The sequence below is a fragment of the Pseudopipra pipra genome, chromosome 13 (genome assembly GCF_036250125.1).
Source record: "Pseudopipra pipra isolate bDixPip1 chromosome 13, bDixPip1.hap1, whole genome shotgun sequence".
NCBI classification, from domain to species: domain Eukaryota; kingdom Metazoa; phylum Chordata; class Aves; order Passeriformes; family Pipridae; genus Pseudopipra; species Pseudopipra pipra.
This window is the reverse complement of record NC_087561.1, coordinates 5,673,772-5,698,621: the sequence shown is the minus strand read 5'-3', so window position 1 is coordinate 5,698,621 and position 24,850 is coordinate 5,673,772. Positions and strand designations below refer to the sequence as shown.

Genomic DNA, 24,850 nt, shown 5'->3' with positions numbered 1-24,850 from the left:
TGCCATGTGGTTTGCTGACAGGATAACATTATGGGCATCCAGCAATAGTCAACCAACCAGTGCAGATGGTTCATCCTTCATTAAGAAAAGGGAAACTGCACTGCTGGCTGTTGTTACCAGAAAAGTCAAGTTTAAACAAATGAAGCTGGAATGGGTGATTGTTGTGGGGGAAAAACGGAAGCGTGGCTTGGCCAAGACACCATTTGCAAGGAGTGAGAACCACCAGCCAATCATAACTATTTTGCTGTAACCATTTCCAAAAAAAGCATCCTGTTTGTCATGTTCAGCAGAAAGTTATACAGATGTGTACTTAAAACGAGCTGCAGCTTAAGGTAAGTTCCATCACATAATACTCACCGGGATTCTGTTTCGGGACCTAAAGGCAGCAACTTTCTTGAGATCCTCATCTGTTGCATTATATGGCACGACTAAGAGTGCTGGGTATGTGTCACACAGCCCATAATGTTCGTTAATAAAAGTCACCCGCCACCGTTCGTTAGGCAGTCCCTGAAACGTAACACACGGTTTTGCTGCTTGTCTTTGGCTGCACAAATAGTTAATTCTGCTCTTGAATTTTACATGACATTATGGCCACATGGTGGCAACAATCTACCAATTTAACCTAACTGAAGTACTGTTTCAAAACAATAGAAGAAAAAGATTACAGGAACACACAAACCAGATCATTGCAGATGGATCTGCAGCCTTAAACAGCTGCACAGCCATCTCATACCCTTATGGACAGAGCTCGAGTCTTACAGTAAATTACAAAACAATGACTGAAACTGGGAGATATATTTCTTAAACTGTGAGATCGAGGAAAGAAAATTAGCTTCTCTCCTTCCTTAAAGCTCTGCCTTTCCACTTTCTCTGCTGTGGTCCTAAGCAGCTGTGGGAGGAAGTCCCATAATAACCCTTCTTCCCTGTAGCCCAATACTACCCTCAGGTTAAAAATAAGATTCAGGGTAACTTTCTGATTGAGAAAGAGCAACTCCTAGTTGCAGTCTGCCCAGTAAGGCATTTCCAGGAAACTGAGAAATACTGATAAGCCCTCTACACACACAGCATGGGGTTTGTGTGGGTGTTTGTATTTTCACTTTTTTGGGTCTTAGGCTTGAACCACGAATCAAAAAAACTACAGAGGCATAAAAAATAAGGAAGTTCTTATTGTCTGCTATTTAATATTTTTAAATGTTGTATTTAAAACAAAAAAAATTATCTAAAAGACATTTTAAAATTAAATATATCATCCTCTTTCATTGACATTTTTCCAAAATCACCTAAGGAGCAAGGTAGAATACTGATAGACATTTATAATTTCTGTAAAGTAACACTGTTTCTAAAACAAGTTGCTTTTTTCCCCCTTCTTTACTGCAGGAAGAAGGAGACCAAATCAAATCTATGTTTAGGACACTGTAGTTACATATTTTGCACAATCTCCCCACCCCCCTGTGGCCTTAGCAGGGGCACATTGTAAGAAGCATCAATAACTTCCTTCAAAGAGCAAAGACTACCTTCCTGTGACATTCTTGTTTTCTTAAAGGTTCCACTGTTTTATTTCTTTTCTTTAATTTTTTTGAAGTTGCATTTCCATCCTCTCCAATTCTCAGCTCCCCCCCCCAATAACAAAAACTGGTAAGAGCAATGCACAAACAGTAACTCCTCTGTGCAAGCTGTCAGATGTGAAAGCACCAGGCAACGGCAACTTTAACAACTCACTTGTCTCCTGTACTCGGACATCGGGTTGTACACCATCCATCCATTTTCAGAAAACTTTTCTTCATTGAGAAAGGCAAAAAAAAGCTGTAAGATGTAAGAGAAGCTGATTACACCAAACTTGGACTGGAATTGGCAAATATGAGGGCTCATCATCAGTTGTACCCTAATCCCCACCACAAGACAGGACTGACTGCTCCATGCCAGCCCCACTCTCTCCATTTAAATCTGGTATGTCCAACATTGTAAAGCAAAGAGCAAGAAGTAACAGAAGATGCAGATCTGCTAATGAAATAATGAAAATATGACAACAGTTAGGAGGTGAAAAAATAATAAAAACTATAAAGCTTAAACAGTTGGATCTTTTTTACTGTTAGGAGGTTTAAATGTTTTAGAATGGTTTGTTTCCTGTATTTCACATTATCACCAAGTAAACTACCATCTTCTCACCAAAATTCCTCCAATAGGCACAGCTGCAGTTACTACACACAATACTAAATGCTAAATTCAAAGTGTAAAAAGGTTGCAGTTGCTATTCATTTCCATTAGGAAGCCACTGCCTTTCTGCATCCCCTCCCCGTCTGATCCTCACTAAGAGAAATCCTATTTACTGTGAAACTCCATGAAAATTTAAAAGTTGCCACTGAAAATTATGTGGTTACACTATCTGCTTTTCTCTTGCTTTATTGCTCACTCTCATGACTCATTTATACAACACAGCATCCTCAACCAGCATTCCAACAAGTTCCTCATACCTTTTAGCTTCCTCCTCCTTTCAACCAATTCCAAGTGGGCTGTATTACCTAACTAACCCTTTTTTTTTACTTGGTTTGTTTTTACAGTTTATGATGAAAGCAAAAATAATGTTTATTTTAAGAATCTCCTTCACTGAGAAAATTGATTTTGGTGGCCGACAAATTCTTCAGATGCCAAAAGGAGCATGAAACAAAGTTGCTTCAAAAAAATAAAAAAAAATACAGAAGAGAATGTGTTGTCCTGAGCTAACTGAGCAATAGCAGCCAGAGCAGAAAATACTCTAGAGGCCATTATAGTTCATCTGTAACAAAAGAGCTGAAAGCTTCCTAGCTATTCAAGAGCATTAAAAGATTGGGTGTTAAACCAAACATCCCATCTGCATAATTTTCACAGGTGCAGACTGGAACTGAGTAGAAATGCAGAAACCACAGCAAGCAAGAAAAAAAATATGTGGTCTAAAGTGCCATGAATGATTATGGCTACAGAGGTACAGCAATGCTTCACAGGGGCACCAAAGCCCCAGAGGGACAAGGTTTTAGATCTTCTGAAAGCAACCCCTAGTGGCCCCAGGCAATTCTGTTCAGCCCAATAGGTTACACTGGTTTAAACACCTCTAATCAAAACACAAAACTGAATCCCTCAAAAATGAGTTTTTTTTCCTCGTGTATTTCAAATAAACAAGTATTTTAAAAGGATGTTACTGCTCACACAAGATACTTTATCTCACTGGTTTTATAAACTGGAATTTTAAATTAAGTCACTATTTTAGAGCAAGTGCACTCACTTGCAGGTTTGCAGAAGTAAGAAATGCATCCCCAGCTTTTGTTTTCTGAATTTTTTCGCCATTTTTAAAGGGGTAGGCTTGCAGTGCAAGTAAACATTACAAACTCTTCTAAGTAAACTGGTATCAAGTGGTATGGAGGGAGAGATGAAGAAAAGGTGGACATACACCATATCAGAAAAAAAAGTTCACTTAGAAGTACATGCAAGTATCAAAAGTTAAGCAGCAAAACTGAAAATGGTTATTTTAATTGCAAAGTAGGAATACAGCAAAACAGGAATATCACTATCTGAAGCCGTAGATCCAACTGATTTGCTTAACTATTAATAAACAGCTACACACAAGAGCCATCCCCTCCTCCCAAAGGAATTTGCTAGATCCCAAAGAGCAACTATGCTAAGAATTCACTAGGGAACCAGAGACAAAGGAGAAACTTATAACAGTAGGAAATTGAAACACTGGAATCCTAACAGATCACTTAAAAATGTCTCAAAGGCAGGAATAAGTTATTTAAGTTCCTACTTACTGCAAGTTTCCTCATGAGAACTTAAAAATTACCCAGCTAAAGCCATGATAAATCAAGTAAAACACATGAGTTTATTACAGGGCACCGTGATAGCTGTTATGCAGAACAGTTCTTTACTGACAAAAATAAAAAATGTTGTTGTTCCAAAATAAAAACAAATGGTAGCTACACTGCTCGTCACCCACAAAAATATTCACAATACATCAAGTGGAAAACTGTATTTTGTTTCCACCTTTTAAAAACCAGGGTTAAATTTACTATGCATGAGGAGGGGAAGGATTGAATCTTTTCTGAAAGAACAATGTCCTACTGTGTACAGCATGATTCATTCAAAATGCCTGGCTACAGCAGCTTTACCACATCTGCTACAAAAGATTTCACTCAAACAGACCACAACTATTTAGGTGGACAATTATGCTTCATCAGTTCTGTTGACATTCTGGGTAGTGCAAATTCTTCCTATATTGCTCAATAAAAAAAAATTCACTAGTAGAATGGATGAACCAGCAAAACTCTGAAGTCTAATGACTCACAGAACACTACAATGAATGCAAAGGTGTATGGAGCAAAATCTGGACTTAGATTTTTATGTGAGCATTCAGATACTCTGCACACGTTTATACTCAATTCATATATTTCTATTTAATTTCAAACTACAGTTTAACTTGAGTGTAACAAGTGACCCATATTTATAACCATTTTAATACCAAGAATCATACAGTTAAGCAAACATAAGATCTATGCTTCGATTCAATTGTATTTTATGAGCTGTGTCAGTACAAGCCATTTTAGCGTGTATTTCGACATCACTTTTATCTTTTAGAAACAAAATGTGATAACGAGCAATATTAAGTAATTTCTATTGAATGATGCTTTCCGTTGAATGGGATATTTTCTTATTCTAATGCACCAAACTGACAAACCCCATTATAGCAAAGAAGTCAAGGTGGTAAATACATATTTAGATCCCAGAACGGTTTGTTATAGTTCAGGCAAGTTTCACATCTGCACTAATGACCCACATATTTCCACTTTTGTCCTAAATAACCCAAGATTATGGATTAAATGCAGTATGCTTGTAGGTGTATGTCTTGATTAACTTAACTCTGCTGAAGCTTTTACCTCACAGGGCACACAATCCGAAGGCAATTCTACAGCACAGCAGGCAAATGGGACAGAAAGAAATTACAGGAAGAAAAACTTATGCCACTGACAATATAATATGCATAGGTTCTCTTATCACTTGATGTAAGATTTGAGAGGTGCCATCTTAGTCAAATTATATGGCTTAGCTTTTTGTGGATACAGGTTCCTTCACATAAGAGCCCCTCATACACACATAGCTCTCATGTAGGGATGAGAGCAGGGAGGTCACTTCACTGCCCACAGGCATTTAGAACAGACCAGCTGGGTGTGTATTTATATCCTTCAGAGTGTGGAGGGCAGAAGAAGGTCAGAGAAAGGAACTACATGACCAGCTATCGGAATCCCACGTCCCCACAAAGCAGAAAAGCCTTGCCAGCCTCTCTCAGAGCATCATTATTCACACAGGTAAGCCTTTCAAATATCAGAAAAAAAAAAAGTTGGCCAGTTCTACACCTTCTTCACAGATCTTCCCTTCACAGCTATGGTACGTCTTTGCTAAACCCTCCTTCTCCTTAAACAATACTTTAGGTACTCTGAGTCTCCACCTTGACCTCCACTCATTTCTTTCTTCCCTCCACACACAAAGTTCCATTCCTTCTCTCATTGTTAATCCTGCCTCTCCAACAAAAAGCTGTTCTCCACAGCTCCTACTGCACCAAGTCTGTTTTCCAAGGAATTAAGTCAACTGCAGCTTCATCAGACGTGTCCAGATTTGACAAAAATTATTGTAAATTAAAAAAAACCAAACCACTACACACAAAAGATATTCAGGTTCAGAACAATACTGCAGTAAAATAAAAGTGTTTCAGTGAGGGTTTTTTTAGATCATGAACAGGTTTTTCTAAAACAAGAACATATAATCATAAAGCAGAACTGTTGTTTGTACAGGTGTACCTGAGCCAACTCTACATTCATTTTTTTTATCTCACATCTTGGGTTCAAAGCAGGATAACTTTCAGTCACTTCCAATGTACTGACCACATCTATTCTAAGTTTGATGGAGATTAATGCTACATGTCTGATGCCAGTCCATCAATTCCAATTAGCCTATCAACTAATTATAAATCAGTTTCAAATTCTTCTGCCAAGGGAAACAAAGAAGAAATCAAGGAAAGAATTAAAGAGGTAAGAAATAATAAAAAAAAGGATAGTAAATGAGCACTCAGAACACTTACAGGATGCAAGGCCTGTGACTTTTCAATACCTGCAGTTGGCAAAAACAAGCAAGACTCATCATACATCTCATCATTGCAAAAGCAAATTAAAGCCTCTGTACAGAAGGAAGGTAGGGATTTCATTGCAGATCCACAGTCAAAAGCAAACAACTACTGCTTCACTTGAAGCAGAAGACTACTACTTCACTTCAAAAAAAAGCCTTTAAATCTTGTAACATTTTTGGTAAACTACTTTTTATGCTCCACTGTACAAATAATTGTTTACTTCCTCGCAGGTGCTAACCCACAATTTCAACACGTGCAGTCTCTTTTTCAGGTCTCCTACAGACAAAGTACTTGTCTTCAACATTCAATTTATCCTTATCATTTTGTACACAAAAATAATTTGTGATACACTGGTTGCTCACAATACAACATAGTTCTGTGAGATAAAGGAGAAAGCAGCTGCAGTCTGACGGTACAGTTTGGCAAGCAGTCTATTTACCAGTATAAATATTATATAAATATATAAATATCAGTATAAATATAGTAGTTAAATGTTTACTCTTTATGGAATCACAGTAGATAAATACTTGTAAATGAATATACAACGTATACACAATTTATTAAATATTTGACCAATCTTTGTGTGTATTTAAAAATAAAGGTATCGTTATCCTTGCCTTTAATATGCCATTACTACAACTCAGCCAGATACATCTTACCTGTTCATCTAAAAACTCAGATCAGGCATTGCAGTGTTTATGTAACTAACTTTTGATCATTTGAGGTCCAAGTCAGACAGCATGACTACCATTGTCTCATCAAAACTGGCATTCCCACAGAGCTATCACGCTTAGAAATAAACACACAGCACGCAGATATTATGGTGGCAAATAATCTTATAAAAATGATGATGTGTAGTTTCAAGATAAGCTCAGGAAGTGAAGCAGCTGCTATGCAGAAACTGAGCTACAGAGATTAAATATATCTCATCTTTTGTGGTGCACCAGGAGGTTTGGTTATTTTGGTTTTATTTTTTTCAAACTTTTTTAAAAACACTTTCAGCAACAGTTTTCTTTCAATTAGTACAAGTTTGCAAATGCAGCAGAGGATTAGAAACAGCAGCTGTTTGTTCCCTACCAACTAAGCTGTCAGTCAGATGAGCTATCAGATTTTACTTAACGTTACTGATTCAAGTTGACCTGAACCCCACCTGTACTCAAACTGGAGACAAACAAGAATTAGCTGCTGGAAGTAAGCACAAAGGACAGTGCTGAGGCACTGAGGAACAGTTGTGAACAGACTTGTGATTTATCACAGGCTCTCAAACAGTGCTGTTGGGATGGTGATGGAGACCAATCCTGAAAACAGTAAGTACACTCCACTCCATCTTTTGGGCTGTATTTACCATCCATTTGTCTGAGAATGGTACAGTGTGAAGAAAACAGAGGCATCTCTGCAAGTTCCTGTTTAGGATCAGCTCTAAGGATATGGTTCCACTCCAGCTGAAGATCAATCACACAGAAATCTGACATAAAATATAAAAATTACAGATAAAAATCAGGACAATAAAGCTTTAGACCTTTGCTGTACAAGCATCAGTGCTGCTGAAAAAGCTGAAGATCAAGGATGCAGTTCCACAAGGGGGTCTGAGCAAAACTAACATTTAACATTACTAAAACCAGAACAATCCCCTCTTTTCTCTCCTGCCTGCTCCCTGTTCCACTCACATGCCCTCTCTTGCACTGGTTCCAATGCATAATGATTTCACAACAGGTCTTCTCAACTTATTAAAAGTGGCACAAGACTAACCAGAATATAGAATATTTTGTGCTGGATAACTGAGCTACATTGGCTTACTTAGTGATTATACAAATACTGGTTTGGTATTACAGGAATAATGAACCACGTGGCTGGAAAGCAGAGAGGAGGAGACCAGAGAAAAGCAAGAGCTCAGCATTTGAGTAGCAGAGGGCCACCATCTTCATCCAGCTATCATGTGGAGCCACAGCACGTTCTTTACAGAACATCTCCCTGACTGAGCTGGCTACATGGCCAGAGTGTTAGAGTACACCCAAAGGGAAAGGCAGGCACTGCACAGCCCATTCAGATACACTGCCACATTCAGACAGTGAAACCTTGTTCTAAACCAGCCACTGAGAAGGGCAGTGCCATAATTTCTCTTCATTCACATCCACCCATAGATGCCCTGACCCCACTCTCACATTGGTCTAATAAGACAGGAAATAACTTAGCGTAAAGCTTTTATTTTTATCTTTTTGTTTAACTTTAGTTCCTTTCAGTTCCCTATCTGGCTTATCATGTAGCCTCAAATTCATGCAAGAAAAACCACAGCAGGGATGAAAAAACAGGCAGAAATGCCCACTTCTGGCAGGATCAATTTAAACTGCTTGTCAAAACAGAGTGAATGAACACCAAAAGAATCACACCCTTGCTTACCTCATGGTAAAGTTAAGGGCTAATCCACACTGTGCCATTAGAAAATAAACACAGGTGCAACTTCAGACGTCACACAGGAACACTTTATTTCACTCCAAAGTAATCATAATTTCTAATGGGTATACCCTGCTTCAGACATAGCTGAGACAAAGTACAGCCATGCTCCACACTGTCACTGTCTTCCCAGCTTTGGTGTCTTACTGAATCCAAAGGCAAAATTGCTACTGCCTCGACCAAGACTTTTGTTATTGAGTGCAACTTTTACTGGCAAGTTACACTCATGCAGGCAATATAAGGATGAGCTTTACTTGGTTCAAAAGGTCCAGCAAATAAAGCAGGAAGTGGACTACTCCCCACATGAGTCACTGCCATCACTAGAGATGATCATCGGGTCGTTTTGGGTGACAAAACCTAATACAAGTCCACATTTCATCAACATATTATTCAAGCCCTAGAGTTGGATTGGACACCATTAAAAAAATAATTCCACAAGGCACTCAGTCCTAAGTCAGTTACAACTTGATTTATCCATTTTCACTACATGCAAGTCCACAACTCCTCAATTTAAGGAAAAAAAATTCTTCACCATGAGCATGTGGATGAGACTGCCCAGAGACATGACAGAATCTACCTCACAGGAAATATTCCAGAACTGGCTTGGATAACCTAATCTACAGTCCTACTTGAAACAGAAGCCAGGACCTAATGATATTTCTACATATAGCTTCCTCTTTTCCATCATACTTTCAAAGTCCCTATATCCTGTCATGCATTCAATCATTCTCCATTGCAAGATACGTAAAATGCCAGTAGAGTTGAGAGATATATTCACTTCATCTTCTTTGTGACCAGAACTGCTCACACTACACAAATGTAGAAATCTGTTTAAATTCTAAAGACCTATTAGTCAACACTACAAAATATGCTAAGCAAAAGCACTTATTTTTCCTCATGCTTTCATTTCACAGTTTGCACACAGAACACAAAATTTCTGCAAAGAAGTTTTAAAGAGTTAAATGTTTACAGGGTCTCGCCCATTGACTCACATGTATCTTCGTAAAAGGAAATAAGATTCTTGCTGCAGCCTCATATACTCAAACAATTCTCAGAACACAGTTCTTAAAAATTCAGAGCAGAACCCTCCAATATTTTGTGAATGGAGCTCTTATACAACTATCCTAAATAAAGGTACACCAATAAAGTGTAAACTAAGTATTACAAAGGACAAAATACAGCATTTACTAAAGAGATGTCAAATTATTCACACCAAGTACAATACACAGATTTTGTCAAAGAAATAGAAGATAATGGTTAGCTTGCATTATTGTCACTCAATTCCTTCCATAAGACTTCCATAGTTCTTTTAACCTGAAATAAATCTGTGGAAATTCATTACTGGATTAGCTGCCTGTTATATTTTTCATAAATTTCTTCAATAAAACAAGTTTTGTCTTACCATGTCTTTTTGTCCTGAAGTAAAACTCTTGGTGATCCACATTTATCATTGCTTTGGAGATTGTCTGATAGTTTAACATTTTCAAAAAATCAAGTAAGGCATGTACTATTATATTCCCTAATTAGAGAGGATAACTTGCAGTTTCTAAGCAGTGAAATCTGTGTGGAGCAGAGGTGCTCAGTAGTTTACCTGAAGTACAGCATATAGCATCCATAATTTTACAAAATATATAGATAGAACTGTTGTAAATATACAAAATGGAAGCATTAATTTTTTTTTAGTTTATGCTGACAGCAGATTCTATGGTTATTCTTTTTAAGCAGCTGTAATGTAGCCATTAGTAGGTCAAACAGTTAAAGTTAATTGGCAAGAACTCTGCATTAAGAGACAACTCAGTAGTATAAATTATGTAACTTACCAAGTTATGAGACTGGGGAAAAGCATATTTTGTGAGGACTTCGAATATATCTCTTCTACTGTGCCCTTCTTGTTTTAATGCAAACCGTAAATTCCTCATATCCTAAAACAAAGCCATTATCTTTTAGGTGAACCAAAGCAGAAAGATGCTTCTCTCTGTACAAATGCTATATTATACACTAAACATGATTTAGAATCTGCTTGCAACACACCTCAAACCCTTGTGAACGTTCAGTTTTATTTCTTATCCCATAAAATAGAATAGAGCTTAAGAATTGTACAAATAAAGCAGTACCACACTCTGTGTGGTGCAAATGCCACTTGGGCATGAAGCCATCAGAAAGGGCCGTATCTGATTCACTAAAAAGCCTCCCAAGCTATTGAATGTTTGTAGGATGGGAATTATGTTATGTTTTCAAAATTAAAATTTGTCAATATTCTGTGTAGAATACATCTCTGGTTATTTTCTCACCACTAGTGTCAAAAATAAGCTCTCTGCACATTAACTGCTAAGAATCAAATGTGCAAACACACTCGATTAATGAGTCCAATAAAAGACCCTGAATTAACCACTGGGAACTCCCCTATGACCATATTTTTTTATGGCAACAATTTTTTGTGAAACTAACAAAATAGAAATGGTTGTTACACAAACTTCTCACTGGCTTTACAGCTTACAAAGGTCCTATTTGAGGTGTTTTTCAGAGATAACAGAATTATTTTAAAAATTCCTAGAACAAAGGAAATAATGAAGCAATGCAGGAACGGTGTCCTAAAGCAAGACTAGTGTGCAAAACCTCTTGTCAATTAGTGATTCAAAAAGCAAGACCAATCCTCCTTGCATGCAGAGAGGACAGTTACACAGCCCTTTATACAAAAGGTATTTCCCTGTCCAGTTCCAAAAAGCTCTTTTTAAATTCAGCTGTAAGGAATATGTACTTTTTCCTTCCTATAAAGAGGTAAGCAATTAGAAAAGGAACCTCTAGATTTCATTTCCTATTTAATTACTGGAAAGTCTTACTTTACAGGTTATATCTAATCCATAAGAGTTTTCTCCTCTGCTGGAAGCTCCTCCCATTTTTTCAATCCTTGAAATTACGCCCAGTGGAACGTTCAATACCACAACTGGATCCTGCAAGGAAAGTTTTGAGTAAGGAAAAGATTAATCTGAAAAGAAGACTCAAGCAAAATGTTCTTATGCATTCCAGAATAGAAAGCAGATGTGAAATTCATACAGGAAGCAAAAGCATGTTTCTGCCTCTGAGTCTTCCCTCCCAACATATTATGAAGTCTGTACTGTCACTCTACAGCCTTGAGCATCATCCAATTTAACATGCAACAGAAATATTTCATGCCTAATACAGGATACAGAGAAAATAGGTGGCAACATCCTAAAAGATGCCTCCTGTTATATTCTATTGGTTGCCCTATATAGGGAACAGCTATGAAGAAAGGTCCAACAGGCAAAATATAAAGGTATCAGTTCAGTGTAACTAAACCAATTTTACCAGGCAAAAATTACCCTTTTACAACACATTTAACTTTCAAGAACTTCTGTTTTTATACAGATTTCTCAGTGGCACAAAGGCAATTACTGTTTAGTCATTACACATTTAAGATGTGGTACCACAAACATTATGGACCATTTTAAGCAAAAAGCCTCCCATGCAATTCCACAAGCATATGTGTGCCAAAACTAAAACAAATTAACTGGCCACAAAATAAATCAAAGGCAGTGGGGGTGAACGGAAGGGACTTTAAGCCAACCCATCCCATGGAAGTAATTGTGGCATATTACTCACATTTTCCACACTTCTTAGGTACAGCCTGTAGTTTGTGATGTACACTCTTCCTTTAACCGGGCCATTAAATGGACACATATAAATAACATCCTTGTCTGTAAGAAATGCAGCACTTCTTAAAGATTGTGAGAAGACAAAATGAGACCTAAAGACAGCATCAGTTAAGTAGCAGTAAAATAAAAAGAGAGCTGTACTCATAAGAGCCACTCAGAGATGAATGAATTTAAAAAGTAATAAATTTGAGTTTTATCCACTAGAATTATTAAAAAAATATGAACGACTCATATAGTAAACTTGTCCAAATTAAGTGCACAGATTTCAGTAGCCTTCCCTGCTTACATCTGTGTTCTCTTTCTCAGCAGTACATGGGAGAGGGTGGGACACAGAACAGTGAGTCCTGCTATTACTGTACCAGTCTATTCACTATCCCAGAAGAAATACATTGTTGATGCCATTACATCTTTCTGTAAACAATTCTGCTTTGAAGTAGTAGTTCAAATTGTGAGGTGTTTAAGGAATTCAGCATGCTGAAGGGAAACATTACGTTTCAATTTGAGGAATCAAATCAATGCCATGCAATGTTTCAGCAAGGACAGTAACAAAACAAATACTAACACATACCACTCAAAAATATTTAAGTGAAGCAATGCAATCAGAATCATAGAATTCCTAAGGCTGGAAAAGACCTCTAAGACATCGAGTCTAGCCATGACATTAAAGACTTCCATCTATTTCTTCCTGTCCACTCATTTCTTTAGCCCAAGCTACTTATCTGTCTTCCACAACAAGCACCCTCCTTCCAGTGTCGTGCCCTGAAGCACAGACAGTTTTCATAAGGATCATATCATACATCCATCTTAGTCCCACACCCTCTCCCTCATGCCTTCCTCATTAAAAACAAAACTGCTTCCTCTGAATCACCACTTTGCTTTCACCTCAGCCAATCTTGTTTACAAACCTACCTAACAAACCCTCGGCGGGGGGAGGAGAAGCTCCACAAATAAAAAAGACAGACCTCAACAAAAAGTCCACTTCAGGAAGAACCTCCATCAAGTAAGAAAACTGAACAAAATACTTTAATCTCCCTTATGCTACAACATCACTGTATGTAAAGGCCAACAAGGGCAGAGTTCTGTTCCTGTCCTATTGTGTCAAGGACACACAAGACAGTACTTAGGGAAGTCACAGTTTGGGCTCAGGTTCCACACTACTGTACAAGGTATCAGTACATGGTGGGTGGCATGTGGAATTCTGACTTTGGAAAGCTTGGAGGAGCTCTCATCACTAGACATGCGCGACTCAGTCTGTAAATACGGTTATGACACAACTTGGCTTGCAATTTCCTTCTATTAGAGGATCTGCTATGGGTGGAAATCAAGATTTTAAAGGCTGAAAAAGTCATTCGTGATATGTGATAAAAAGTCCCTCTCACAATTACTTGGAAAAATTCAGGACATTTCAGCATGACTTACTTTGGTCCCAGCCCAAACTACAAAACAATCCAGTAAGATACATGTATTTGCCAGAGTGCTGAACACACGGCATCAGGCACCTCTAGAGCTTATACCTGTAACTCTGGTCTCTCCTGGTAGACGAGGTATTTCTTCATTTTGCTCCCAGTTAGTTCCATCTTTTAGAGTCTAGAGAAGAGAAGCACAACAGCACACCATATTTTATTTACAATTTCTTCAGGTTTCAGATTAAAAAAAACCCTGAAACATAAGCATGTTTTAGTCTTTCTCCTAAAAGAACAGTAAATATTTATATTTGCATTAAATTGGAATTAAATTTCTATACTGTAAGTTCTCTGCAGATTTTGTGCATTTAATTTTCCAAGTAGGCCGGACTTGGAAGACCAAATCAACTGAAATTACTAAAGCAATGTACTCACAACTATCACACACAATCTACTCTTTTGTGACTTTCCCACGTTCAGTAGGTTCTGTTTTCTTGCACCCAGGTTACATTTTCTTCAGCTGCACAGCATCAAAAAGCAGAGGGGGATGACATTTAGATTGTCTTAATGTATTTTTCACTGCAGATGAACATTTTAAAACTGAGCCAAACAAACATAACAAGGTTTAACTTTGCAATTGCAATACAGAATCTTTCTAGGGCAAGAAGGGCCAAAAAGTTTCAAGGATAAAAGTACATTAGAACTGATTTGAAGGAGGCTCTCATTAGCTGTGACAGCAAATACTTCACCCATCCATTCCAAAAGATATTTAAATCAACTCAGTTAACTGCATTAGAATTTTAGCAATAAAAATAAGTAGATACATTCAAGAGTTCATTTAAATACTCCTTTTTGTAACCAAATATGCAAGACAACGATCTCTGAGAACTCTGATGTAAAAAAAAATAAAAATATGAAGAAAGTTACACTCACCCTTTTACCTGAACTCTCCAAGGAGTTTGAATTATATTTAGGTGTTGACGATGAGGCCATACCAGGTATCTGACAAGTAAGCACAAATTGGAGACTTAAACTTCCTTCTGGACTACATACTATTTACAGGAGAGATTTTTAGATTTTGAAGGTCTACAGGTAGACATCAAGAACTTACAAGAATGTTTTGCAAGTTACTGGTAATTAAAAACACTACACAATGCCTCATAATTGAGGGTCACTATTTAAAAGCATCTAAATCTAACAAATTCATTACTAGCTTTGCAATTGGTTCTTATTATAAGAAATATTCTGACTCAAGCTCTAGACTGGAATTCAGTTGTTGGAATACTATTATTAGTTCAGTCAACAGACATTAGAGTACTTGTTTTAAGTGACTGGAAACACATATTATGAAATGCAACCTACCTGGAGTATTATTGCACAGCTCTTGAAGTCACAAGCATGTCCATGCACTTAAGTGTTTCAAGTTTAAAAAACAACAACAAAAAAACCCCAGCAGGAGTTCCACAGTACTTCTCCATTTAAAAACAATCCCCCATTTCCTAACTGGAGCTTCAGTTAGCACACCAGAAGAGGGAGTGTCCAGCCTTCTGGTCTGAACAACCTTCACGTACTTGAAGGAAAAGGATTTTATTTATTTTTTAAATGGTATTAATAAAAGACAGAATCTCACGACACAGGATGAACATCTTAATTTCCCAACAGTGCACAAGGGGTCTCTAGAAGTAACACTGGGAAAACACTCATACTTCCCTTTCACTCGTCACACATCCTTCATCAACTGATCTGACATCCCACAGCAATCTTGAAGGGGTTCTGTTTGTTTGGGGGGGAAAAGGCACTACAGACTACACAATCTTTGTTCCTCTTCCATAAATATAACATTGTAGTCTTAAATAAGCACTTTTTCTCCCCTCTCAACACCAGAAAGTTTGCCCAGATCTCTCTGCACCTTGACAAGTCAGCCCATGCTCCTGTGTAACAGTGGGCTGACAGTGACACTGCAACAGTCCTACACAAGTGACAGCGACAGACCCGACTGCAAGAGGCAAAGTGCTTTGACAGTACTATAACAGCACAGGAATGTGTCTGTGCAGGATTAAAGTGGGAAACCACAACCTGAAGTTCTACAGGTTTGTTGCCCAAGCCTTCCATATCTCATAAAGAACACAGGAAACTTGACGCTGTGTTTAGAGTTGTAATATTCAGTGATACAGCTTATCAGCAAAAAAATCAGATCCCTCCACAAAAAAATTTAACAAAGGAACACACATTAAGTTGAAAAAATGAAGAAAAACACTTTTGAATGCCACAGAGCCTGTGTGTCCCTTCTGGGTCTCCAGCTATCTCAGCTTTCTCCAAACACTGAAACAGTGGTCCTGAACTAATGTTAGTGCAATGTGGACAGTTTAAATGAAAAGCTATTAGAAATCAAAATTAAATCATTGCCCTTTCAATCTGCCCTTTACAGAAATACTACTGCAACACTGGAGTCTAATGTTTTGACAATAAAATTTAAAGGAAAGATACTTTCACAGTTTTTCCTTCCTTGCAGTATCTTAAATACCACAAAAGTTAAGGCAGATTTAACTTTTGCTATGTTACTATGCTAACTTACGAACATCCAATATTTGTTCAGATGACTTCCCCTAATTGATAGAAATTTAAGGTTCTATAAAGGTAAAAGGCATATACTTACTTAGAATCCTGTTTTAAAAATTTTTCCACATGAAGTGGTTTTTATTTGTATTTTAAGTGAGAAGTGCCAGGTGAGAGAGCCAGAGGCACAGCAGCACCAGTTTTTCTATGCCAGCAGAGACTAAGCAGTTTTAACTGGAGCTCACATAAATTTAAATTAAGGTTGCACTAACCACGAGAGACAAGAGTGCACAAACAAGCCCTAGAAAAGTGACTTTTAGAAGGTGTGACAATCCTGAATAGATCTGCACTGCAAAATGGAAATTCTGACTGCAGCAGGTACTGGCACACCCAAGCTGGCTGTTCATTTTGCAACTACAGCTACTCCACCAGTGAAGCCACGGGAAGGACCTCAGCAGAGGTCACACAAGCCCACCCAGGCTCCTGGACACTCACCTCGGAGCCAAAGCACTGCCGAAGCTCTGCAGAACAAAAGCTCTTCTGGACGTTCCTTATCCCTTCCAATCGCGAGTTACTCCTGCTGCTCACACAGGGAACAGCACCAAGTGTTTCAAAAGCCTTTCCGTTTCCTCCTTTGCTTTCTGTATTATTTCCTCCCCCTACTGCACACTCACTGAGCTTTGGCTGAACTGTAGAATTAAATGAGGTGAGTTGAGATTCGGAAATAATCCGGAACACTGACTACAATTTACACTGAGATGTAGAAAAGTTGAAAGAAACAGGCACAGACCCTTTCAGGTTCTCAGAAAAATTTCTGTTTGAGGAACCTGACATCACAGAGGTCAGAGCTCCCCTCCATGCTGCCATCCCACCAGGCCACTTCAAGCAAACAAGGTGTGTGTAGCTCTTGCAGCAATTTGTGTTTCTGTGTATGCAAGTTTACTTTGAGTAAAATTGCCCCAACTCTTTATGAGACTCATTTCTTTCAACATACTTTACAGTGAGAATGAATTCACTATCTGACTTCAATTTCTATAGAACACTTCATTATAGAACTACAACCAACTACTCTGTTTCATTTTCAACACTTTAATGATGCAAATTAGAGTTATTCAGAGCTAATCAAGTTGAATAAATATGTAATGAAGATAAGGTATTATCTGTCAGGGTATTTTTTAAATCCAAACATTTTCACTAAAATTAATGCAGGTTATTTCATCAGTATATAAGTGGAAGGATTCTTCTAATGCTGCAAATCACACCTAAAACCCCCAAATACTAATAAGCAGATTTATAACCACCCACATTTCCAGAAGTAAACTATGGCCAAGTAACACTAACTCCTCCTTTTGCACCATAAGGCAAAAGTCAGGCACAGAAAACAGGGTGCAAGGAGGTTGCAGTCTCCATCCTCTGAGGTTTCTAAGACACAGCTGAACAGAGCTTTGACCAACTGGGTCTGATCCTCCTTTGAGCAAGGGCTTGAACAAGGCCTCCTGAAGTCCCTTTCAACTTGGATTACATTATGCTTGTGTGACCTTCAGACAACAGACAAGACTAAGTTCTCATCAAAAGTACCCATCAAACAAGGACAAACCCTTAAGGAAGTGGACTCCTCTATGTCAAGAGAAAATAAGTTTTCAGAAAGACGTAAAATGAACATGAAATATTTCCTTTTATAATATTTCTTTTTCTGTCAAATTGTAGAAGCAGCTTCTGGCAGCCTCTCAAAGTAATATTGCCATGAACAATTTAAAAAACATACTCCACCATAGCCTTAAAATAGCTACAACTTTCTCATTATCACAGAGCAGCAGCAGTCCTTCCACACAAGGAAAAAAATCTTGCAAGTAGTTTTCCACTGCAAACACGTTTTATTCCCCAATATCACCCATATGTACTTCTACACTTGCACAAAAATTGAAAACCATATAAAGCTCACGCTTGTCAGCAGCTGAACAGAAGTACAATTACTCTGCAAATTTAAAACAAATCAGACAACTTTGTTTATGAGATTCTGCAGTTACAAACAGTTGAACATTCTTCCCTGAATCTAGAATAGCAAGGAGACAAAGCAATTTTACTGGATTTAACTTGAACTAATAAACAGAGCTTTGTTAAAATTACCAGAACTTAATATAGTAACACTATCGAGAAATGTGGGCTCCAATGATCTTACAATAACAATTAAACTGCTTGGGATCTCTGTGTTCATTAAAGATGATATTTATACTTGTGCTTCCTAGGATTCATGGGAATGGAGGCACAACGTTTGAAAGGGTAGGCACCGAGGGCCAGATTTTAAGAAGTCAATTCAAGGATCCTACTTGCTTTTTGTGAATAAATGCCAACAGACACAAGCATACGTTCACACAAAAAACCTAAAAAAGCTTTAAAACACACAAACAAGCTTTTGAAGGTTGAGACATTTGAAACAGTCAGCTCCTTTAAGGTTCTTCACTGCCAACAGGTTAGAGAATGTGTGCAGTGCACCCTGGAAAGACCACCAAGACTCTTATTACCGACATGTTACGATTGACAACAGTCTGGTGAAACCAGTTCTCATTGTTTATGACCTAAGAATAAATTAAAGCTCATTTGACATTTTGCTCGTCCTTTTAAGGCTTCATCTTCACACCAGAGTCACAGGAAAAAAATTTTAACTATTGCCTGAGCCATGTTTCTATCAACCTAAAATCTTCACATGTATAAAGTAGCTTGCAACCAAAGAACATAATCTGCATCTGCCAAAGGATTACTACCACAAACATCTGCACTCAAGTAAACTGCATCAAGTAAATTGTGAGCACCCCTTTCCAGATATTTAATATTTTACCTTCCATCACTGGATTAAAACTTCAAAAAAAAAAATCACTTTCAAATTCGTACCTATATCAATCATTTGGAGCAACAGCAATTTTGACAATGCTCAATGAAAAATGGAAGTTTTTCACATTGTATAGTCTATGTTCAGCATGTTAATGTGGAAAGATTGAGGAAATTAAATTGCAAAATACCATGCACTGAAGACATTTACAGAATATACTGAGAGGTAAATATGATGAAGAAACATTCATGATTCATATTATTATAGTTGAAATTTTTGTGTGTTTATATATTTATAAAATATACAGGCATCTAGATAAGCATGAGAATTATTTGCTTTTACAAGGGTCAGATTTATGCAAAAAAATGAACAACAAAAAGTTCAACAGAACATCTTCTAGAATCATTTAGATTTCTGTCACAGATTCATAACCACAGCACACAAAGTTCTCACAACCCTGCTCCAGGTAATGGTTTGTGCAAGAATGAATAAAGCCTGTGCATCTCCCAGGCCTCTCCTAAATAGTTACAAAACTTACTATGCCCTTTCATTTGCTGTCACAGTAATTCAGAAAATAAATGAAGCACTTCCAAAAATTACAACTGGACAATTATATGACACCCAAAAGCGATCAGTGCATGGGGTTAATCAATGAAGATCTCCAAGGCATCTGCCAATCTAGACAAAAATGAAGTTATTTTCATAGCTAGACCAAATAAGCAATTATTTCAAATAGAAGAAAAATAGTATTACACTAGTAATACTATGCATGAGTACAGGGATACAAAACCAGGTCTCAATAAAAAACTACAGCAACGAAGGCAGTTTTCCAGACATCAGCTGTCCCTAACCAAACAGCACCAATCAACCAAAATAAAACACAGAGAGACCAAAGTGCCACAACCAACTAACCAAGTCCATAGACATAAATACATCTCTTTTGAGCTCATTTAACCAGTTATATTTTAGCACAGAAGAACTATACTCAGAAACAAAAATAAGGCAGCAGAAGTACACCAGGCTTCCTGTCCCTAAGAAAGATGCACTCCAGAATCCCTCATGTAGCCAGTTCTCTACTAGACTGTGAAGAGCAGCTGTACAACTCAACAGGGACTGCTGAATTTGTTTGTGAAGAGCCAGAAACGCTCCATCTCCCAGAAAAAGCATTCTCTTGTTCCCTAATGTGCCCTGCATTTGACAGGGCAAGTCATTGTCCCCAAAGGATTCAACATGAACAAATGCAAACAAACAACAGTTCACAACAGCCAAGTGACTGTTAATTCACCAAACAAATTAGAAGTGCACCAGTTGCCTGCCCACTCCTATTTCACAGCTCACTATACCAGGGAGTTTTGAAGATATTAGCAGGAAGGCCTCACACTAACAAAAAGCAGTATCCTGACAATGGAATTCTACAAATGGCACCAAGCAGCAACAGCTTGGCAGAAAGTTTGGCCAAAAAAAAAAATCTCAGTACCACCAGATCCCTATGCACTTCTGTGTACACCTTCCTTAAGAAAAATTCTTGTAGCTTGTACGTTGGAGCCAGGTATTGAATAAATAATAGCTGGAGGGAGTAAAAAAAATCCTCAGCTCTGCCTTGATTGATATTTCTCCTGCCTCCATTTGAAGGTTTTTGTTTTACTCTCTTAACTTCTCGTGGAATTTAACTCCCACCCTATTTTCAAAGTAAATCACAACTTCCAACAAGACCTACCATAAAGGTTTGTAATGTTACTTTTTTCTAATTATCAACCCAACTGCTTCCTCCTTTCAAATTATCTTGAAAATATAGCTTAGGGTGATATCCCTAGCTTTTATCCTGGCAAGCTTTCTTGTAAGAGAGTTAAAAGTCCTCTCACAAAGACAGATGATACAGTAAGACACGTGGCATCATGGACACTACATAACTTATCTGCTGATGGACTCTGATCCGTTAGATAATTTTCACGCTTTATATCACCATTACAAAGAAAAGCAGCACCTGTTTCAGTGGTAATACATATAATTATTTGCTAAGGCCTGTTTTCCAGCAATTTTTGGAGGTCTATTTCTTGCAATTTATGGTAACAATTATTTCTGTCCACTTGTACTCACCTATTGCTGATCTTGTATTTTTTTTATGTCTATTACCTTTCTCTTGCCACGATTCTTTTTTCCCAGACTGCTTCTTAATATTCAATCTGGTAGCTGAGTTCTTAAATGAAAGTTCAGTCTTGTGAGTGGATCAAAGAAAGCAGCGGTTTTCTCTCTTACAGTTAAACCTACCTAGATTAGGTGCCATGACAGAAATAAGTGGGTTTTTTAAGGAACCATTTGTCAGATTACCTCTGGAATCAACATTACATCTGTAGGAAACCTCTGCCTGAAGGCTGATCTGTGGCTTTCTAAACCCACCCAGTCTATTTTCACTACTCTGCATCCCCTGCAGGGAATGCATACCTCCCACATTGTCAGAAGCTGATGCAGTTGACAGGAAAGCCTATGGGATAGCAAACACAGCTTCCAAGTTTTCTATTAAGAAGGCTTTCAGTTGTTCTCTGCTCATTCTTCTTGAAAGATATCCCCTTAGGCCACTGTAGTTCTATTGCTAAAGATTTAACTGATGATTCCGCAAGAGAAATGGAAATTGTATCTGTTACACAGATACTAACAGTACTAAAATGACACTAACAGTTAAAATTACATCCCCTTCTCAGACCCTCCTCCAACTTTCCTTTGAGAACATATACAAGCAATGCATCAGACTCATCCTCTGTCATCTGCTGTTTAGTTCCTTCTTCCACTACATGAATACACATAATGCCACAGAGAAAGTACCATTCTGAGCTGGTCTGTGCTTAAAAGAGTAGACTAAATAGACTATGACCTTATAGACCATGATGAAGTCACCCACAAACCACTGTTTGCTTCCATGCCTAAGAAAGGGGAGACTGGGACTACCCTGACGAAGTCATTCATGGGGCAGCACCACACTTCTGGGTGTGCTCTATTTCAACCAACAGGCAGAGGGAGTTTGATACTTCCCACACCTGCCTGTGTATGTTACACATTGAGGGGTCCAGTCTCATCCCAGTTTCTGGCACACAGCCTTTCCACTCACTACATGCAACAACACAGCCAAGATGTTGCACATTAATTAGATTTTGTTGAAAAACACACACCTCATCTTATACAAAGGTGCAATGCAGTCTACTTAAAGACACTTACCTTTTTGTTCTTTTGCTCAGAAGCCTCCAGATTTAATAAGTCATTTCAGTTGTATAAAATACACCTGCTTCAGTGAGATGGGAGGAAAACAGTGTGGTCATTCCTTCAACTTTGCAACAACTTTTGACTTTCGTGCTGTAGCTGGCCCCTGAGAGGAAGGGAACAGGTAGGAAAACGTTGTTAACACTGCCAGAAAATTTCAATTGATATTACTTTTATAAAACTTCAGAAAGGAAGCAAAACCCCAGAACAGTTCTATTAAAACATTCTGGAGAAAGGAAACAAACAGTACTAGCTCTTTTTATGCTTTACCTTGTGTCAGGAGGCTTGGCATCAAGTAATTGGAATTGAGAACATTTTCTTCTAAACCTATAAGATCTGGTTTTGAAATGTTTTAAAATCAGTCTTATGCAGACCTTTAACCATGCTTATGTTCCCCATACATATTTGGACATCTTGCTGCACACAGTCAAGCATTTCCTCTCTCAAGCCTTCCCAAAGAACACTGCTACTTGTTTCTTTTCCCAAATACATTCAGGAATGATTCTCATATGAAAGCTGCTACGTAACTTGGTCAAGGCAGAAGGAAGAGACCACGAAACAAAGCTTATTTCTAACCAATTCAAGGTCTTAGAGAAACTAGTATGTTGTCTCCTTTAAAAGAACACACACAATATTTACAGTTTTAGAGATTTACAGTTACATCTCATTAAATCAGTCTTGCACTCTAAATTAAGTACTGTTAGTTAACACTGTAACTCTACCTACAGGAATACATTAGCACCAGAGTTTGCTCAGCCTTAATGATGCTACAAGTCTCTCTCTTCAGCAAGTGCATCTTTTGCAAGTTTCCTTCTGACCAGTCACAGAATGATAAATAAAAGTGCAAAAAGGGAAAATTCTGCGTTTTATTGAAAACAGCTCTGTAACATCTCCTGTGACATCTGCCACACAATGAAGTCACATGCAGTGCCAGAAGTTCCTGTGTTAAGGCTCATTACCAGCTTTGTTAATAACTCTACAGCCTAACTTTTTTTAACCACCTAAACCACAAATTAACATTAAAAAGAAAACTATAGCAGGAAGGAGTTTCTGGCTTTCTGTTGCACTATTCCTGTACCATGACATACCTTGTCCTTCAAATCTGGCTAATGATAAACAAATGTATGCCCACTAGCAAGCAATGAGCACAACACTGCCCAGAACAGATGCTGTGCCATAGAGCCAAGGTATTCTTTAAATATGCACAGTTTTGCTTAATGTCTATTGTGACAAGTCAATATATAGGGTAACTTCAAAACATTTAACATCTACACATATTTAATACTGAATTTACTGCTTTCTATAGTACCAATAAAAATGGAGGTTTCTGTGCAAAGAGTTAATGCCCTTATTTATGCTCTTAATAAACGTACATCTGAAAAAATACAGATAAACTAAACCAAACAAACCAGAACTCACCAACTACACAAAACAGAAAACATGCTTTTTGACTGCCACAGCACAAAACCCAGCAAGCAGAAACAGCCTGTCGTGTTCAAGAGTAATTTCTTGCTTTAAAACAACTAAAAAGTTTGCTCTGCGACGGAAGGTTTCAGCTTTTCAGCCGTGAACACCGAAAGAAGTCACATGCCTCGAACGAAATTTAAACCAGTCAGAAATGAACGCTACAGAGGTTTGAAGGTCTGAAAGAGAACCAAGAGCACTCGGGGTATTTTCACGTCGCTGGGGAAGACTTCTTTTAGCAGGAAAGGCAGAAATCTTGCTCCTGGACTGATGCTGCACGTCGGGGCGTGGGGCAGGAGAGGCCGGAGCTGAGCGGCCACGAACAGCCCGGGCAGCCGAGCCCCGCCAGCCGCCGGGCCCACGGGCACCGACCGGGCTCTCACTGGCACTCCCCCGGCTCCACACCAACCCTCACAGAGCTCTCGCGGGTCCCACACCGACACTCACCGGCTCCACACCAACCCTCACTGGGCTCTCATGGGTCCCACACCGACACTCACCGGCTCCGCACCAACCCTCACTGGGCTCTCGCGCGTCCCACACCGACACTCACCCGCTCCACACCGACCCTCACCGCGCTCTCACAGGTCCCACACCGACACTCACCGGCTCCTCACCGGGCTCTCACGGGTCCCACACCGACACTCACCGACCCTCACCGGGCTCTCACAGGTCCCACACCGACACTCACCGACCCTCACCGGGCTCTCACGGGTCCCACACCGACACTCACCGGCTCCTCACCGGGCTCTCACGGGTCCCACACCGACTCTCCCGACTCCGCCACCGCCGCGGGCCCCAGAGCGGCGCTCACGTGACGGGCCCGAGCCCGCCCCACCCCGCGGGGGCTGCCGGGAGCGGCGGGCGAGAGGCGGGGCCGGAGCTGAGGGGCGGGGTTAATTTGAGAGTGACGGGGGCGGGGCCGAGGTCTGGGGGCGGAGGAAGGACGGGGCGGGCCCGAGGGGCGGGGCGGGCCGGCGGGGCGGGGGCGGCCCCTGAGGCCGTGAGGGGTCGGGGGTCTGTGAGGGATCTCTGAGGGGTCTCTGAGGGGTCGGGGATGTCCCCGCCCCTCTCCGTG

The 24,850-nt window shown here is 39.1% G+C and overlaps 1 protein-coding gene across 10 annotated transcripts in view; it reads right to left on the bottom strand.

The window, feature by feature from the left end:
* The window catches only part of MTM1 (myotubularin 1), a 39,525-nt gene extending 14,896 nt beyond the window's left edge, over positions 1-24,629 (bottom strand). For 3 of the 10 annotated variants that reach the window (XM_064669768.1, XM_064669777.1, XM_064669778.1), the window contains exons 1-9: positions 24,379-24,461; positions 22,267-22,414; positions 14,607-14,675; positions 13,785-13,857; positions 12,218-12,312; positions 11,437-11,547; positions 10,417-10,518; positions 1,720-1,803; positions 358-507 (exon numbers count right to left, since the gene is read on the bottom strand). In XM_064669768.1, coding sequence (XP_064525838.1) covers positions 358-507; positions 1,720-1,803; positions 10,417-10,518; positions 11,437-11,547; positions 12,218-12,312; positions 13,785-13,857; positions 14,607-14,666 — 675 coding nt within the window. In that variant the 5' untranslated portion in view covers positions 14,667-14,675; positions 22,267-22,414; positions 24,379-24,461. The other 7 variants (XM_064669776.1, XM_064669769.1, XM_064669775.1 and 4 more) reach the window with 7 other exon arrangements.
* Between the last annotated feature and the right edge of the window lie 221 nt (positions 24,630-24,850).